General features: G+C 39.8%; 1 protein-coding gene across 4 annotated transcripts in view; it reads right to left on the reverse strand.

Moving 5' to 3' along the window:
- The window catches only part of ARHGEF10 (Rho guanine nucleotide exchange factor 10), a 118,997-nt gene that overhangs the window by 39,981 nt on the left and 58,668 nt on the right, over positions 1–20,348 (reverse strand). For all 4 annotated transcript variants that reach the window (XM_051615826.1, XM_051615827.1, XM_051615825.1 and 1 more), the window contains 3 exons: positions 2,972–3,087; positions 1,337–1,464; positions 757–857 (listed from right to left, as the gene is read on the reverse strand). In XM_051615826.1, coding sequence (XP_051471786.1) covers positions 757–857; positions 1,337–1,464; positions 2,972–3,087 — 345 coding nt within the window. The remainder of the gene's footprint in view (positions 1–756; positions 858–1,336; positions 1,465–2,971; positions 3,088–20,348) is intronic.

The following is a 20,348-nucleotide window of genomic DNA, read 5'->3' on the forward strand; positions in this document are numbered from 1 at the left end:
GCCTGCCTTCAGTGAGATGCCATAAAAGCACTGTATTTTGAGGATGTGCTGGTGAAACTCACTTTCTACCAAGTGCTTATCTCCTCAATGTTTCTCAACTCAGGGTACCCCTGGAAATCCCGGATACCTCTGGAAAACTATACCCCCTGTGCAAAATCAGGAGACTAATAACATTACAGGATAGCACTTCCTTTACTGCTCCCATCTAGATCAGGTTTGTTTGTGATAATCTCTCAAGTGAAGATGATGACTTATGTTTAAAAAAACCTCCCCCCAAAATAGAGTTTTACATATCCTACTATAGAAATATTGCACTATATTTAAACTATACACATACGTTTATTTCATACTCAGAAAGCTAAACAAATGGACCAACTGCTTTATTGATATTTCTGAGCTAAAGCCAAGACCTTTGAACCTGAAGTTTTAGATTTAAAAAGTTTGTAAGATCCGAATTACTAAGTTTATAATGGAATAACTTCCTCATCTTTCTTTTAGTGTATCTCATTCTTGTTGATTATATAAAATAATTCATGATTACCACAGACTGCATTAAAATACTGTAGAAATTATATTACTTCATAATGAAATGCCCCATCCTATCTGTAACATCATTACTTCATAGTAACACACAATCACTACTATATTGCAATTTTAACATCTGCAGATGGATTTTCACAAAAAATAGTTTCTAAAAAATTACACTATGTCAAGAGCTGTCTTAACTTGACAGGAAATTAAGTAACTAAGAATTACCAAGAGCCAGTTTAGCCATTTGTAAGTTGTTGATCCAAGACTGTTTGATGGCAGGGGTAAATGTATTGAACACAGCTGTGAAGAAAGTGGGCCGCCCAGATCTGCAAGACACAAAAAACCCCCCTGCTCTGAATACATTGAGTATAAGATACAGTGATGGCTAAAAATGTTGAGCAAGATGAAATGTTCTTGTTTTCTAATACTTAGACAAAGACACAGCTCTGATACAAGCATGCAAGCTATGATGTGCCATATGTACCTCTCCCTACATTTTACATGAAATGGTATGAGAAGAACATCCTCCTTGCTGAAGGACTAGAACAATGGCTGTTCTACATTAGCTGTCACTGCCATGGTTCCTCTCTTGCTTCTTGCATCTGGCATGCAGGGTTGAGCAACAGGAGGAAAACACTACTAGAACATGCAAGTTCCCAGCGTTGTGAGATGAGAGCAGAAGTCAGAGGGTAGCTGCAGAGACAGTAGAGAGGGAAGAGCTACAGATTCCCAAATCCTCCTGGGTACATCTATGCCTAATATGTAAGCCCATTTAGAAAGTTTTGTAATCAAGATTACTACTGACTTGTCCTGCTTTCCTGGGAGTTGCAGCTGAATTCTACAGCGATCTGCCGCTCTGATTTCATCTTCTTTTTTCAAAATCAGTTTTTGTAAACCTGAGGTCCAGTCATGGGCTACAGATTGGTTTAAGTTCTGAAAAATTAAAAAAGCTAAGATTCAATGCCAGCCTACTGGCCTATTTCCAATAGGCTAACTAAGGCCCTATCTGCAAATAACAAACAATTTGTGGTACCTGGGCCTCATTTAGCCCACATTTTAATAATCATTAACTTAGCTGTATTTGTAAACACATTTCAAAAATATCTGTAAAAAACTTGGTAACATATTGTATCTGATTATTACATCTCACATTGCCTAAAGTTTAATGACACACAAATTACATTCCCAGGCATTTCTCAGATTAGGAAATGTAAATTTGCATCAGGTGTACACACAACCCTTTTACTTAATTTTGAATAAGTAGTTACACAGAACCCACAAATTATGTTTCTAAAGAAAATCCCACAATAACATCTACAAATCACATTGCCAATATGCTTTTGTTCAAATTTTTGAGCCAAAACATTTACAGAGCCATCATGAAAGCTGTCCATGTGGTTGGAATCTGTTTAAATAGGATGCAGAAACAATAACACGCTGCAAGCTGAGTGCCCAATCACCGAGGATAAAAGCCCAACTGAGTGACAATAGCATCAATAGTAATGAGTATTCATACACAAAAGTACACTAATTTTCCACAGTATTTTTACAACTGAAGTTGTTCTCAAAAACAGAGAAGTTGCCTCATTCCTCAGCTGAACTGTTCTAATTATCTTATACATCTCTATCTGTAAACATTGACTAAATTTTAAGTATTCAGAATGTAGTTGGCTCTGACTGGAAGTACAGACAGAAAGGTTTTGCGTATGTGAATGTCTTATGGTATCTGTGCTATAGATATTCCCAGTAACGCAGCTGAAATTCACCTTCAAATACTTTCATCTTTCATACATATATATTCACACACACACATTTGTAGCCTGTGGTGACAGGCAGAAGTTTAAAGTTGTGCCCAAGCATATATAAAGCATATAAAACAAAAGGAAAAAAATAAATAAATGCAAGTCTTAAGACTGTGGAGAACTCATTCTGAAATTCCGTGTTAAAGTGCTACCTCTTTGCCAGAATATAAGCTAAATAAAAGGGATATGAACAAAGTCAAAGCAAAATTACTTTCAAAAATATTTTTATATTTTTGTGATTCGCACTTCAGTTTTAAGTACAGGTCCCCCTGAAAGCCAGGACTATGAGCCTGGATGGGCATCAAGAGCTTTCTCCAAACAATCATTCTCCTACTACCTTGTTTAACTGCAAGAATCCAAATTCTTAAGATCAAAATGTAATTCTGTTTCCATATAAGCTTATCAGCTATTGAGCAAATGCAGACACTTGTAGTATCCACCTACACTTCAAGACAGCAAAGAAAAACAAGATTAGAAAGACAGCTGTAATCTACTTAAAATTAACTGTAAATTAATTACTGGAGGTAAAAATGAGTACACACTTTACAGAGAGAACTAAAGAATGTCTTGCACAGATCCTAGAGAGAGAAAATTATGCAAGGACATATTTTAAAAGTAAACATAGCTTTGTTTATTACCTGATAGTTTCCTTTAAGGCTGCCTATTAATTGACTAATTTGACCAACTACATTCAAGTCATGTAAAAGGTTCTGCAGATCATGGTACAGTTGCCCTGGTCCCATATAGAGCCTGTCTAAAATGAATAAAAACATCAGGTTACATATAATAAAAAGACGTAATTTTCAGTTGAAGGAGGAAAGCGTAACAAAGATAATAATATTAACATACACCACTATTTTTAACACTGAAAACCAAGCTTTTCAAAGTTGCTGGCATTCTCTCTAGACTGTAAAAACAACTAATGCACCAATGTGCAGCTGGGGTCCTCATTATTCTGAAAACCAGAGTGATTTATTTATACATATATCATGGATATTTCACTTTACTGCTTCAGGTGCTTTTCACGTTCTTGCAGACAGACAGTTGTGCAACACATCCCAGGAAATTACAGCTTGTAGTACGTTATTGTGTATTATTAGCTTTGCATGTACAGGTGTTACCACAGGCATTGCCTTTTAGCTCACCCTGTAATTGCCCTCTACAGTTTAAATTAAGATTCAAGTTTGTTCATCTAATGTGAGGGAGAGCAGTATGTGCAGTTTTAATAAGGACACACTAGAACTGTGACAACCATTGAAGCTTCACTAGTCCCAAAATCTCTTGCTGCCATGGAAGTTTTGCCTAGCACCAAGCAGCAGACTTGATATTACATCTCACTTTAAATATACTTCCTGAAAGGTTGCTGTTGGTTACATGAAGCAGCCAAAAATTTATTTGTAGCTTTCACTATGGTGGTTTAAGACTCACAATTTGTTTAATCAATTGCAAGACAGTTCTGGAACATATATATCCACATTGTAACTCTAAAACAAGCCTTCAATTTCACTGAACCACTGAAAATTCTATTGCAATCATGGTTAAGTGAAAAAAGGATCTGCATTGAGATCAGCAACAAATCTTAACAGCAGTAGAAATATTTTGCCCTAACTATCAACAGGACCATGTGTTTATAAGATGATACTAGCTCATAAATATTTTCAGACTAGCAGGATAAGCTGTCTATTTAAATGCACAAAGCTTGCAAAACCCTGCTAATATACTCTGGCTCCTAGACAAGATGTTAGAAGCGAGATGGCTATGTAACTCTTGCAGAAACATCACTGTCCTTCTCCCTGAAAAAAATCCCTCCCCAACTCATTCAAGTCAGCATGTTTCCCTTTGACTGAATGACAGGAACCCAGGCTGGATTATCTTTCCAGGAAGTCTCTGCAGATTACTTAGCTCACATAGCATACTATCCAAACTATGGATCCTTGATCCTCACCACAACTTTGGAACCTAATGTGTGGGCAGCAAAATCCCCTGGAAAAGAAGGATTTCAACCCTGTGTTGGCAAGAACAGGAACAAAATAAAGTGTTAGCTACCCACTCTGCAGACCCATCAGGAGCAAGGACACAAATCATGCCACCTGGTCTGGCTGCCAGGGCAGTTGGGTGCTGGACACAGCACAGCTGCCATCAAGACACTGCCAGCACCTTTGATCCTTACATCTGCTACAGTCACCAGTGTATAAAACAAAATTCATCAAACCAAAGCTATCAAAATCACATAAACCAGAATAAACATGAAAAATAAACACGAATAAGACAATGCTTCTTAAATAATTAGTATATTCTCTGCTGTGTATCAAAATAATTACATTTTCTAAAGATATTTTCCTATTTGGACACATCACAGAGATCGAGGCTATCACTGGATGTTTTTCCTTAATGTAATTCACTATATTAAGCTACAATGAAGAATATAAAATTTCAAATCTCAAGGAACATAGTAAGGGTTATTTTATCTCTGACTTCTCCACTTCATTGCATGAAAATGCAACATAAACCTGAAATATGACACATTCCTATAAAATTTCAAATTATTCTCTTGCCTTTAAACCTTCTGGTAAATTAAATAAAATGAAAGGATTTCTTTATATTGCCCTTAAGCACTAAACAGAGGAATGACTACACTTACTACTACTAACACAGTGAGAGAACAGATGCAACTTTCATCCAACACTTCTTTGCCTGTTCTGAATGTTAATTAAAAGAACAGTCCAGCCTTTCTTACCCTTAAACACCATCCATAAGAGAAGATCATTACATTTATTGTGCACAATTAAATTACTGCAAAGTAGATCTAAGAGAAAGAGATTTCAGATTACTATCAGTAGAGTGTATTTGCAAATTAGTCTAAAAGGAAATTAAACACTTTTCTTCTTCAGCTGAAAAATCAACATCTCAAAGTTGTAAACACTTCTCTCCTTGTATCGCTCTTCTGCTAGCTTACACCTTCTTTTCTTACTAATGTCTACAATAATTGTAATTTGCTACGCACCAGAATAGCTGGTTCCAAAACACATACAATGGTCTGGGTTGGAAGGGACCTTAAAGATCATTTAGTTCCAACCCACCTGCCTTAAAAGCGGGAATGCCTTCCACTAGACCAGCTTGCTCAAAGCTCCATTCAAACCTGGCCCTCAACACTTCCAGGGAGGGGACATCCACAACTTCTCTGAGCAGCCTGTGTCAGTGCCTCACCACCCTCACCGTAAATAAATTACTCCCAATATCTAATCTAACTCTATCCTCTTGCAGCTTAAAACTGTTCCCCCCCATCGTATCACTACAAGCCCTTGTAAAAAGTCTCTCCCCAGCTTTTCTGTAGGCCCCCTTCAGGTACTGAAAAGCCACTATAAGGTCTCCCCAAAGTCTTCTTTTCTCCAGGCTGAACAACCTCAACTCTCTCAGCCTGTCTTCAGAGGGCTCCAGCCCTCTGATCATCAAACTGTTGTTTTCAATGGGGCCCCCTGCAAAGGCAGGGGTGGGTTAGTGTCAACAGAAGTCTGGTGAAATCTAGCCAAAAGCCATGATAATAAGTTTAGCACTGTAAAGAACACAAAAAATTCTTCCCCCAAATTTCTGTAATAAAAAGATAACTTTTGAAGAGTTATTAGATATTTTATTATTGAAAACAGGTCAGAGAATGGATACTAACCTGTAACATCTAACAGCAAGCATTCATGCAGTTCTTAGACACTGTAGGACTTCATGCCATCGTCTTCAAATGAGACCACAAAGAAAGCTTTAACTACTTAACACAGACGGACTTGCCCTATGCGGTATATACACCCACTATGCCTGAAAAGAGCTCCTTCTACAATCCTCTTCCTGAAGCGTCAAATACTCTTAAAAATATCCTTGTTCCAGCCTTGGGAGTAAGGCATAGATCTTGAATTCCATTCAATAATTGTCACCTGAGCCTATTTTCTCTGCACCATGTATATTTTATAAGCTTTTAATAAGTCAATATAAAAAGGATGCAAAAAGAATGTCAAAACAAACAAACTAACCTGGCATTTGAAATTCTGTCACAGAGAAAAAACAAAGGGGAATCATTTTAGGCTCATTTATTAAAGACCACATTCTTAGCACAGGAAAGGAAGCAAAAAAGCAAGTCAATAAATTATGAAAGAGGCCTGCTTCCATTCTCAGACGTTCTAGAAAAGACAAATGGCCGAATTAGTAAGAAATGTTGATAGTCAATCAAGAACTAGATCAATGGCCACAGCAAACAGAATTTTTTCATGGAGATCCTTAGTGGGCCCAAACTGGCATACAGAAAAATAAATGAGCTTCAAAGATCAGCAATGCTGGACTCACCAGAAGAGTGTTCTCTGACAACTGACCACTTGGTTTGTGTCTGGACAACAAGTTACAAGACAGAGCAACTTCATCTCTAAAGTGGGGTCTGCAAGGGTTACTTATAATGACTTAAAATAGGACTAGCTTCATGGTTAACATGCTGGCTACCAGTTGATCTAGCTGAGAGTTGTCTGATAGAGGGTTGTTCTTGGGTGAGGAGGCAAACTAGTCTGTTAATCAGATGTGTTTCTTGGTTCAGAGCCAAAGACTGTCTGCTTCAGCCCACACATGTTCCCTGACCATTTGACTGCTGACTATTTTGAGGTGGGTGTTCACGCTTTCTTTTTTTCCCCAGAAAGCACTGAAAAACTCTTGGCTTCACTCCAAAGTTGATACGTGGCTAGCTTCTTCTTGTACTTTGAAATGTTTCACAAATGATAAAACCATTTCCTTCCCCTTTCTAAGCCACTCTTGCTGATTATCAAGCTCCAAACCAACTTTTTTTTCTAAAGTGAAAAAAACCCCTCCCAGCTTTACACATCCTACACATTACAGAGGACAGTGCACTGGGCAGGAGAGAAGGCAGTGTGGTGTAACTGATAACCATTTATGTGACTTTTTTGCATTCCACCTACTGATCAAGGATGATATCTTGGCCACGGGTAAGTTAGCAGGAATTTTTTTCATCAACTCCTTTGTTGCTAAGATTTTACCAGAGGTACTTGGGGCTCCCTGCAACAAGCAAGTTTACTGCCAACAACCAATAATTCATGCAAAATACACAATTCCTTGCTCTGAATTATTATGAAATAGATTCAAGCCTAAAAAAGAAAACAATGCCACTTCCTTTAGTAGGAGGAGAGGAGGTTAAAGTTTAAATTGGTATTTGCTCCTATGTAAACCTGGAGTGGGAAGATTCTGCTCTTCTGTAACAATTCCTCCTTAGCCAAGACATATTTGAGTATAATACTAAAAACTCATTTTACCTGCTCGTTTCCCAGTGTTACACTCAGCACCATAGCTTTAAATTCACCAGTTTTGCCTGGTTTAAAGTAATTCTTACAATTGAAACAGAAGCAATTTTAGCCCATTTACATCCAGGCATTTACAAAGTCTGTAGAAAACTCCCTGATTTGGAAGGTGGTGCATAAATAGACACACATAGACATAAATGCAAGAGAAGTATCTGTGTGCTAGTGCTTGGGTGGGGCTGAGGGGGAGAACGCCCTCCCACCTCTGGCAGCAGGCAGCTTTGCTAGGGCACAGAGCCAGGAGCTGCAGCTCTTTCCCAGCACAGCCACCACAGCAGCAGCTGGTTTAATGGGCACTGGCAGAGCTGCTGCTCCCTTGGGATCACTGTCTATCCAGTTCTTCTAAATTTTAAGTTCTCAAGGGCCCTGCAAGCATATCAAATATTGTAATCCTGAACTGATCACAACCTATATTATTCCCTTCAAATAATTACTAAGGGATACATTTATTTACTGTGGTGATTTGTTACTTGTACACATTTTCCAGCAGCTTTTGCTGTGTGTTCTAATTCTCACTTGTAACTTCATAATGGTTTCTGGTTGGCAGCTGGTCACCAGTGGTGTTCCCCAGGGCTCAGTTTGGGGGCCAGATCTGTTTGAAATCTTTATCACTGATCTGAACGAGGTGATTGAGTGCACCCTCAGTAAGTTTGCAGATGACACCAAGTCGGGTGGGAGTGATCTGCCTGAGGGTAGGAAGGCTCTGCAGAGGGACCTGCACAGGCTGGATTGATGGCTCTAGGGCAACTGTATGCAATTCAACAAGGCCAAGTGTTGTGTCCCGCACTTGGGTCACAACAACCCCATGCAACGCTACAGACTTGAGGAAGAGTGGCTGGAAAGCTGCCAAGGAGAGAAAGACCTAGGGGTGTTGATTGACAGCTGGCTGAATATGAGCCATCAGTGTGCCTAGATGGCCAAGAAGGCCAGTGGCATCCTGGCTTGTACCAGGAATAGTGTGGCCAGCAGGAAGTGATTATCCCCTTGTACTCACCACTGGTGAGGCTGCACTGTGATTATTGTGTTCAGTTTTGGGCACCTCACTACAAGAAGGTCACTGAGATGCTGGAGTGCGTCCAAAGAAAGTCAATGAAGCTGTAGAAGCATCTAGAGCACAAGTGTTATGAGGAGCATCTGAGGGAACTGGGGTTGTTTAGTCTGGAGAAAAGGAGGCTATGGAGACCTTATCACTTTACAACTACCTGAAAGGAGATTGTGATGAGGTGGGAGTTGGTCTCTTCTGCAAAGTAATAAGCAATAGAGCAAGAGGAAGTGGCCTCAAGTTGTGTCAGGGGAGGTTTAGAATGGATATTAGGAAAAATTTCTTCACTGAAAAGGCTGTTAAACACTGGAACAGTCTGCCCAGGGAAGTGGTTGTTACCACCCTTGGTGGTATTTAAAAGACATGTAGATGTGGTGCTTAAGAACACGATTTAGCACTGGACTTGGCAGAGTGAGGTTAATGGTTGGACTTGATGATCTTAAAGGTCTTTTCCAACCAAAATGATTCTGTGACTGTTAAAAGATATACTCCTGGATATCTCTTTCACTGCAAAAGTAACTAATCTTGATAAGATCTGTCTTGAGTATGTTTATAGTAATGACCTTTTCCCCACATGGTTCAAAACCACAACAGATCAATGTAAACTGCTTTGAAAAAAGACACTGACATGAAGTGAGAACCAATACACCAGCAAAATTCAAGGTCCTTAGAAAGACTACTGTGTTCTGAAGTCAGACTAGGTGTTATACAAAATGGAAGCTCACAAATGCTAACATGTCAGAACCACCACCAAAACTGAGAAAGCCTATTTTCCTGACTATCATTTCAGCGTTACTAATGGGTAACACAAAATTAGTGATAAGTTCGAAGAACATGCCAGATTTGCAGACTACTCTGAAAGGCTGGTAGGTCCCAAATTTAACTTGCCATTTGAAATCTGGTCTTTGAGGCTGAGCACATTTGTATCGCTTCCTCCCACTGAGCCATCTGTGTACATCCAGGCAGCATACTAAAACATCAAGTGTTAAGACGAGAAGAGATCTGGAAAAGATTCAATCATCATCTTGAGCCTAAAAATCACCTGGGATGGGGGGGAGAAGTTATACATGTGGGAGGTAACCTTTAAAGCTGCTGTGTCTGAAGAAGGCATAACAAAATGGTACTTGTTTAGAATTACGCATTCAGAACAAATAATAAAAAACAATAGGCCCTTTCCACAACATTTAAGTCTACATTTAAACCTAAGGAGCTTGTACAGTGTTCTGGAAAGAAATGCATCATGATACCAGATGAATTCTTCATGAGTTAATAATAAACTGGACAGATTTAATGAGACTGTTAACCTGTTTAGGTGAAACTATGACAATGTAGCAGTGATATATTTAAAACTACTTAAGGGCAGTCAGAACTGTTCAACTGTTTTGTTTTTACATCACTTTGCATGTCCTGGAAATGGTTTACTGATTTTTTTTTTCATCAAGTAGCCACAGGCTGAGAGCATCCCAATGCTCAGTATAAGATGCCCACCTTAAGGAAGCACAAGAATGGAGACTGAGAGACAACATTATATCTTAAGTTAAATAGTTTCCTGTTCCCTCAAGATCTTGAGGATTCATCTAAGGAAAGAAAACCTGAAACCATTAATAACGCCCAATATTCAGCTACTGCAGTTGAGGAATTCTTCCCCTATTCTTGGTGCTGGATCCTGCTCCTACAGGTACACTGGTATGCAAGACACAGGACAACTGCCTCATAGCTGTGCTAGGGAAGAGATGTTGTCAAACACATGAAAAACATTCTCGCTAATGAGGTCTAATGGAAGTAATTTTTTCAGTGCAAGTAGAAATGTTTTCATACATAAGTGATCTATGAACTACAGATGTCAGCTATCTGGACTTCTGTAAGGCCTTTGACATGGTCCCTTACAATATCCTTCTCTCTAAATTGGAGAGATACGGATTTGATGGATGGATGGTTCAGTGGATGAGGAGTTGGTTTGACGGTCACTTCCAGAGGGTAGTGGTCAACAGCTCAATGTCTAGTTGGAGATGGGTGACACATGGTGTCCTCAGGGGTCTGTACTGGGACGAGTACTGTTTAGTATCTTCATCAACTACGTAAGACGGGGATTGAGTGCATCCTAAGTGAGTTTGCAAATCACAGAATCACACAGTATCACAGAACAGTAGGGGCTGGAAAGGACCTTTGGGTCACCTAGTCCAACACCCCTGCCAGAGCACAATCCCCTAGAGCAGATTACACATAACAGATCCAGGCAGGTTTTGAATGCCTCCCGGGACGGAGACTCCACAACCTTCCTGGGCAACCTGTTTCAGTGCTCTGTTACTCTCAGAGTAGAACATTTTCTCATATTCAGGTTAAATCTCCTGTGTACCAGTTTGTGACCATCACCCCTTGTTCTGTCATTAGACACCAATGGGAAGAGTCATACTTCATCCTCCTGACATCCACCCTTTAGATATTTGTAAGCATTGATGAGATTCCCCCCTCGGCCTCCTTTTCTCTAAGCTAAACAGACCCAGCTCTCTTAGCCTTTCTTCACAGGGCAGATGCTTCAGTCCCTTAATCATCTTAGTGGCCCTGTGCTGGACTTTCTCCAGAAATTCCTTGTCCTTCTTGAACTGGGGAGCCCAGCACTGCACACAGTACTCCAGGTGAGGCCTCACCAGGGCAGAGTAGAGGGGGAGGATAATCTCCCTAGACCTGCTGGCCACACTCTTAAATGCACCCCAGAATGGCAATGGTCCTCTTGCCTGCAAGGGCACACTGTTGGCTCATGGTCAGCCTGTTGTCCACCATGATTCTCAGGTCTTTTTCCCCAGAGCTGCTTGTCAGCAGGTCAACCCCTAACCTGTACTGGTGCATGGGGTTGTTCTTCCCCAGAGGGATGCCTTTATTAAACTTCATTAGGTTTCTCCCCACCCAGCTCTCCAACCTATCCAGGTCACACTGGATGGCAGCACAGCTTTCTGGTGTGTCAGCCACCTCTCCCAGTTTTGTATAATCAGCTTACTTGCTAATGGTACACTCTTTTCCTTTGTCCAGGTCATTGATTAATATATTGAACAGGACTCTGAGCAAGTACTTACCCCTGGAGGACACCACGTTGTGTGGTGCAGCTAATACAACTGAGAGATGGGATGCCATTCAGACCTTGGATAAGCTCAAAAAAGTGGGCTCATGTGAACCTCATGATGCTGAGAAAGGCCAGGTGCAAAGTCCTGCGCCTAGTTTGGCCCAATCCTCAGTATCAATACAGGCTGGAGGTGAAGGGACTGAGAGCAGTGCTGCAAAGAAGTGCTTGAGGATACTGGTGGATGAAAAGCTAGACATGAGCCAGCAGTGTGTGCTTGCTGCCCAGAAAGTCAACCATATCCTGAGCTGCATCACAAGGGAGCTGATTCTGACCCTCTACTCTGCTCTAGTGAGACCCCACCTGGAGTACCGTGTTCAGCTCTTGAGTCTTCAGCACAAGAAAAACATGGACCTGATGGAGCAGGTCCAGAGGAGGGCCACAAAGATGATCAGAGGGCTGTAGCACCTCACTTATGAAGACAGGTGGAGAGAGTTGGGGTTGTTCGGCCTGGAGAAGAGAAGGCTCTGGGGAGACCTTATGACAGTCTTTCAGTACGTAAAGGGGACCTATAAGAAAGATGAGAACAAACTTTTTAAAAGGGCCTGTTTTGATAGGACAAAGGTTAATGGTTTGAAACTAAAAGAGGCTGGATTTAGACTAGCCATAAGGCAGATTTTTTTTTCCAATGAGTGAGCTTAAACACTAGAACAGGTTGCACAGCAAGATGGTAGGTGCCCCATTCATGGAAACATTCAAGGTCAGGCTGGACAGGGATCTGACCATCCTGATCTATTTAAACACTTCCCTGCTCATTTGACCTTTAAAGGTCCCTTTCAACCCAAATCATTCCATGATTCTATTATTTCAGCAATGGATAAACAGAGTTAGCAAACAGATTATGAATTTTGGGAATACCAGGAACACTACCACTCACTTACCAGTTGATACTGATGCTCACTGCTACGTATCATTCTCTCTCCTTTTACAAAACCTTTTGCACCAGAACACCTAGATTTCACTGGAAGGCCAGTGATGATAATCCCCTGCAGCACTTAAACCTTCTCTTCCACAGAACTTGACAAATCCAAGCACCTCTGGAAATATGGTATGAGTGTTAAAGCCAGTAACAAAGCAGATGAGATTTTGCTTTTAGATGCTGAACTACAAGCTTCCTGCACATTGTGTTATGTAAGCGAAGCCCTTGACAGCTCCCCCAGCACCACCCTCTTCATATTTGTGTCTTTCCACTTTCTCATTCAAGCTGCTCCTGTTTCCATAGACGCCTCAGAGAAGCATGTAGGTGGGTTATGTTTCCTCATTTCTCCTTTATAAGAGCATTTTAATAGCTAGTTGGAATTTCAGTTGAAAAAAAAATACAAAACATAAAAAAACAACCAGAAACAAACAAAAAAAGCCATAGTCTTGTGAATCCAAAATCCTGCTTTAAGACCTAAACAGTTGACCCACAGGTCAATTTAAAGTTGATAAGAGAAAAGCAAACTTTCTGCCTTTCCTCTCTTTGTTCTTTCATGTCAAATCCAACTCATTATCTCCACAGCTGCATGCTCCTGAAAAATCTGAGCCACCATAGCTCAACTACAGTATACCTGAAAATACATCATACTCTCACATCCAAACTACACAAGTGCTTAAGAGAGTGGTATCAGTCTCCAGGTTTGGAAATCAAAGCAAATGATAAAGTCAAGAACAACATCAGAAAACAAAAGAGGTTGGCAGCCACTGATGAAAAGCTGAGCAGCCTCCCACATACAGCTTTACAGCATAACTCTAAGTTAGGTTTAGTAAGCTAGTGCAGAAAGAAGCAGCACAAACATGTATATAGTGTTAATTTATAAGCAATAAATCTCTGAGATTACTAGACCATGAACCAATTCAGTCTATGGTAAGCAAGCCTAATTACCAATAGAGTCAGGATGTATCATTATCATCAGCCAGCATGAATAGCATTATTATAAACATGAAATGACATTATTAAGTCTAATCGTACTTTAATCATGTAAGCACCTAAAGGTAATCTTCATGAGCTTAATTATTGAATCTGGTAATCTGAGCCTCTATAATTCTTTAATGTATTTATTCTCACCACCATGCCAGAAGTGTGAGTTCTGCAAGTCCTAATCACAGACAAAAAAAACAAGTACCACATGCCACCCAGTACAAACAGAGCAGAGCTGGGAAACAAACCTCCCAAGTCTCAATTCTGTCAAAGTATTTTTAACATGCTTCACCCTCCCTGTCAGTTATTAATACCTTGGTCTCAACTGGTAATTACAGGAATGCTGAGAACTGTCTTGCTATATGCTCATTGTATCAGACCAAAGAAACAAGTTGCACAAAACCAGCAGTCCAGCCACAGAACTGCTTATTCACACAGCATGAGCGACGTGAAGATAAAATCAACAGCTTGCAAATGCAAATACTGAGTATGTATTGAATGTATAGTTCTATACCATTTGTGAGTACAATTATACAAGAACACCAAGGAAACGCAAAGCCTCTTGAGAGGGTGAGAAGTAGCTCACACATTGAGAGCATAGCTTCAGGATTATATATTAAAGTCCAGCTAATCCTGACCAATTTCACAGATAAAAAGCCATACAGATTTTTTCCTGCTGACATAAGCAGCAGTGCTGTGCCTGAGATGAAGAAAGAAGCAAAAGCAGTAGGGAACAGGACAGAAAAACACTGGAGCCCTGATACACTGACAAGCGTGGACTACACAGCCTGGCTCCTCAACATCACACTAACCAGGACACTGATCAGGTATCTTAAACTCTACTGACTGCAGGTACAGATCAGAGAAGCTTGAGTTCATCGATTTGTTTCCCTGAGGAAGGAATATCCTGGAAGTAAAGAGCCTTTGGAGTGAAAGAAAAGATGCGTCATGGCCCTTTCCTCTAACAGATCCCAAAGGCTGAGGGCAGCATGGACCTTGGAAGCCCTCCACAGAGTCTTTGGGGTTGTGCCTGCTTGGGCATGAAGGGTGAGAAAGGAACTGAATCTGAGAAGATAAACACTGACATCAAGAGACAAAGTACACATGTGAAGGCATTTGAATGATGAAAGTATTACAGAGATCCCAAGACACGTCTGTAGGTGATTACAAACTGGCCAAGCTACCAGAGATTTACACTAGAGATCCCACCAGGTAACTCATGTGGAAATCACACTGTGAGGAGCTTACCTCCCTCCTTCATACTTACTTGCTTATAGCTAGGTTTCTACTCATTTTACTACAGTGTCACAACATGGGTGTGATCTCTGGCAACACAGAAAAAAAAAGTTTATAGGAGGTGAATGTCAAAACCCTATAACCACTATAAAGAATATGAAAGGCAAACAGAAGAATCTCATCCTAAGTGGGTAAGACAAACGTGTAACACCTAATTTATTCTATGCCTAATCCAAAAGCTAGAAACATACATCTGCTTACCAAGTGTACTACCTAATGTCATCCGGTTTGCTCAGCTGAACAGGCTGTTTGGAGTTGGATTTATTTAAAACCTCTGGTCTTTTGTTCACATATACTAACAACAGTTTACGTTCATGAGCATGTTACATCTCCTTTAGAGTACATTACCATTTTCAAAAATATTAAAATAAGGATTTACATTATTACTCTGTACATATTTCACAGAGCTGAAATTCAGTTCACCTAGCAATTCACGCCACATCATCCTTTTTAAAACCTTACCACCAATACTAGAGTTGATATGCCACTTGATATCTAGTCATGCTTACTCTGGACATTGTATTATGATCGTCCAGCCTTAAAGTGATGATGGAACTGACTTTTTGTTTTCCTTCCTCAATTCTGTATTTGTCATGAAGAAAAAACAGCAAAAAAACCCCAACAACCCAGCTTTGATGGCAATGGCTATCACAGCAGCATTACTTCTGCATTTGAGAAGAGCAGTCTTTTCACTGAGCAAGACACAATTGCATACTGTAGTCTATCAAACATCCCTACCTGTTTCCCTGGCAACACTTGGAGGCCTACACAAAGTGTATGCATCAAGCAGAAGGAAAACCAGGAAAGAGGAATCACACCCACACTTCAGCCTAGTCACTACTACATTTGACAATAAACAAAACCCACAATCAAAACCACAAGCGAGTGGAAATGGAGTACAGCAAAAGGAGAGAAGCCGTGGTTTAGTAGTGCTGAGGTTTGATCTCAGTTATGAACCGTAAACCTGTGCAACAAAAAATAACACTAAAACAGCCACAGACATAAACATGTTAACCTGTTTTTATATTTTACTGTTATCTCCTACACTTATCACTGCATGTTCTATAGCGCAAATAGGTCTTGCTCATTTTCTCTTTCCGCCTTTAGCCATATGTTTCAAATTAAAAGGTTCTTTGCTTAAGTAATAGGCTGTGCTGTGTATGGCTTCTAATCAACATGATCAGCAGCAGAACACCACTGACAGACACTGGTTTCCCACCCAGAAGTGGCAGGATGCTTAGCTATTACCCTTTGTTTCTTCAGAGATTCTATAGCCTTGTCTTCTTAAATTAAATCACTGTGAAAAACTTGTACAGCTCACCCTTTTTATTCCTGGGAATCAGAGGACAGGTAACTGAGGGTGGTCACTGTCTCTGAACACCAAACAGAATGCAACACCAAACAGCCATTCATCTTGAAACAGAAACCACATTTGATGACCCATCAGCTGTTTGCAGAAAGTGTTGCAAACTCATAAAGCCTGCGCCAGGAGTCTGAGGAACTGAAACTCTGCCCAGTATACTTCACTTTTGCTCCTATATTCCCCTTTAAAGGGCAGTAAAAACATGTACTTTCAGTGATTTTATGTACAGATGGATGACTTGCAAGTGAAGGTCAACTTCAGGAGATGAATATAGTACATTTGCACAAGAAGTTACGAATTTGCCTTTACTATATTGTCTGTATTTTTTGAAGGCATATTTATAATATGTCATATTAATATGTCATACTAAAACCAAAGTTGTATTAACTGCTCTTTCACCCACATTGAATTATAGAATAGTTTGGGTTGGAGGGGACCTTTAAAGGTCATCAACCCCCTTGCAGTAAGCAGGGATATCTTCAACTAGATCAGGTTGCTCAGAGCCCCATCCAACCTTTCCAGGGGTGGGGTATCTACCACCTTGCTGGGCAACCTGTTCTAGTGCTTCATCACCCTCACTGTAAAAAATTTCTTCCTTATAGCTAGTCTAAATCTCCCCTCTTTTATTTTAAAACCATTACCCCTTGTCCTGTTGGTGCAGGCCCTACCGAGAAGTGTCCCATCTCACCTATCCTCTTTTTTTTCATCAGAAGTGGACAGGTAACATTTTACTCTCTTGGTGCCCTCTTTCCATAAATGAAATCCAACTTAACTCCCTTTTTGTTTGAATTATTATAATTCACTAGGATATAGCTATGCAGTAAACCTCCTCAAAAGCCAATGGAAAAAAATAATTTCCAGTAAATAAAAAAACAAGGAAATAGCCAATAGATAAATCCCTTGAAGTACTAAAGATCATTCAGGATGAAGTAGCATATATTAGCAAAAAAAGCAATATTACAACAAATTTAGATGTTTATAGCATCTAAAAGAACAAATAAAGACAGAAAATTCACAAAAAACAGTTAGCGATAACCTTGTACTTGAGTAGTCTCCGATTACTCTTTCAATTCCACTGTGTGATAACATGATTATCAAAGATAACAATTTACCTGTGAGCATGTTTAAGTGGCCACTAGACCCCCTTCAAACACATTAGATGCCCGAGGCCCCTTAAGTGTTTAGGATCCCTACCTAAATTTCAGCGTATTTCATACATTGGGAAACTGAGGTACAGAAGTAACAAAGCTCACCCATGAACAGACAAGTAAACCCATGACAGAGCAAATACTAAAATGCAGGGGCCCTTAACTTGAGCTTCATTTCCCTGTGTCTCTAATAAACGAGTTAACTAGCTACCTCTGAAAAAAAACAAAAGAGAAAAAGAATGGGAAAACCAAACCAATATGCCATATGTGAAGGCTGAATCCATTATTTCAGTAGTACACAGAGGAGGTGAAATCAATACATGTATCAACACAACTGTATGGAAGAAGAGAATTCACTAGCTAACATCACATAAGGAAGACATGCAATTAAGGAAAGTGTCTCCTTTGGAGCTTTTCAATCATTTGGAGTCAGCCCATAACATACAACGCTTTTGCTTAAGTACTTTTCTTGAATCACAGTTCTTGTTTCTTCCATTTAGCAACCTCATCTATCATTACAGTAATTTTCATACTTTACCATAAAAACATGTTGAATACTCCCATAACCACCTAAAACATGTTTCAAATACCTCCTGCTAAACTCCATTGCATGACACAATTCTTCTAGCACAAGCAAATAAAAACCAAGAATATACAACTTCCTCTTCGTGCCAAATATATTCCTTTTTTCCTACTCTAATACCACTTTTTCATACTATGAATGTGTCTGTGCATCTGTGTATGGGCCAGATGGGAAGGAGAGGAGAACAACAATTGCTTACCACAAGTAGTATGTAGATTTTACTAGGGAAGAACTTTATCTTGCATCTTTCTGCAAATGTTTCTACAGAAGAAAAACAACACATCAGGCCTCTTTGGCACACAGTGTTAAGGCAACTACTTCCACAGGAACCATCCAGCTGGGATACCAGAGACTTATACTCACAGACTTTGAAGCAAGACTAACTCAAATACATGAAATAGGACACCTTGCTTGATTTGCTCAGAGAAACGCAATCTGATAAACATGCTATTTTTTTTCTGCAGACTGACAATGTGAAATGGTTTTCACAAACACAAGTTATAATTGCACTCCACTAGAAAACAGTATTAGAACCAGACAAATAAAGGACTCTGTCAAACAGCTGAGACTTTGATCCTTCTCCATGTTCATAACTAAAAGAGCTCGTAGTCTACTCACGGTGTTAGGGGAATAATGCAAAAGCATATGAAGGACAGGAACAGCATCCCAGTATCCACTCTAGGAAAATGTTTCTGCTTTCCCCTCTGCCCCCTCAGGCCACAGTTTCTCTGGCCAAGAGAAGAAGGGTTTAAAAAAAAAAAGGACATGAACTCATCACCTAAATGTGTTCTCCTCTAGTTTTCAGAGACAAAAGTCTGGTATGCAAAGGAGAACTGGGCAGAAAACTGCAAACTGATCATTTTGCCAAGTAAAAACCATGTTCACGCAGCCCTTGCTTTCCTTAGAACAGTACTAAAGCATGTCCTTTATTTATACTTACTCATAAAACCTTTCAACCTTTCAGCAGTTGCATATCATAGCCTGTATGGATTAAATTAAAATTCAGCTATTAATTCTCTCTAGCATTCAAAGTAAAGTTTACATCTTTAAACTATACTGTGCTTTCTTGCAGCACTGTAGTGAACTGAAAGCACCAATTGTATTTAGCCAGTAAAATAGAGAGATACACTTATGACAGCTGCTTCCTCATAAAACGGATTTCGGCAGAGAAAAAAGTGCCATGATAAAAGAATAACCATTAATGCTCACAAGGACACAACCACAATACATCAAGAAGACTTGCTAATCACAGTAGTAATATGACAATATGAATCTGATAGGTTCATATTACGGATTGTGGTGTGCTACAGATACAAAACTTTTCTCAGCCCTCCCGAAAGAGAAGGGGTGACCCCCCTACTACATAATATTTTTACACAGAACCATCATCATTCTGTATCTCCAGTGTCCACACACTGGCAATATGAGCTGAAAATAATGTATGAGACAAGGTTATACGTCACGGAAGCAGCATTTTGTCTGCAGCATTGCAAATTTTTTCTTGATCATTACATGTTATTAAAACCATATACTATGGTGTCACTGGAATTTCACCACAGTAGTTCCTTGATGTTCTTGGGAAACACAACTTTATGATGACTGTGAAGCCATGCAGTTTCAGGCAGAGACCGACAATATTTTGCTGGTAGTGCTTTGTCATTTGTAGTAAACAATGAACAGTCTCACCAACAACGTGGAATACCACGACAAGGATTGTGCCACCATCAACTACAAAATGCAGCATCTTTGTGGGTACAAAACACCAAGCAACAGTGAACTATTGCACGAAGTCTTACCAGTCCTTTCCCTCTGCAGCAAGGCTGTACTTTCTGCACTTCTGTAATCTTTAGCAGCCAAGAAGACTGGAACTAAGGGGGCAACTCTACAGAATAACACAATTAGGTGTGTATACAAACTTGTCTATACAGGCCAACTTGGACAAGTCTGGATTCACAGTATCAGCTAGCACAGACACAGCAGCACATGCAAGTAGCTAGGCTATGCTCTTCCTCTTCCGTGATTGTTTACATTCAACTTAGTTGGATCATTTGGCAGAAACATTTGATTAAAGCTAAGGGAAGATTTATTCATTTGTACAACCAGTGTCCTTCGTATCCTTTTTAATTATCATCTTTAGATCCATCTTATTCAGAGAATTAATACAATGAGAGCTTACCAAGACAATCATTAGTTCCGTTTATCTTTTACCTATTCACTATCATTTAA

Source organism: Apus apus, chromosome 3 (assembly GCF_020740795.1).
Source record: "Apus apus isolate bApuApu2 chromosome 3, bApuApu2.pri.cur, whole genome shotgun sequence".
NCBI lineage: Eukaryota > Metazoa > Chordata > Aves > Apodiformes > Apodidae > Apus > Apus apus.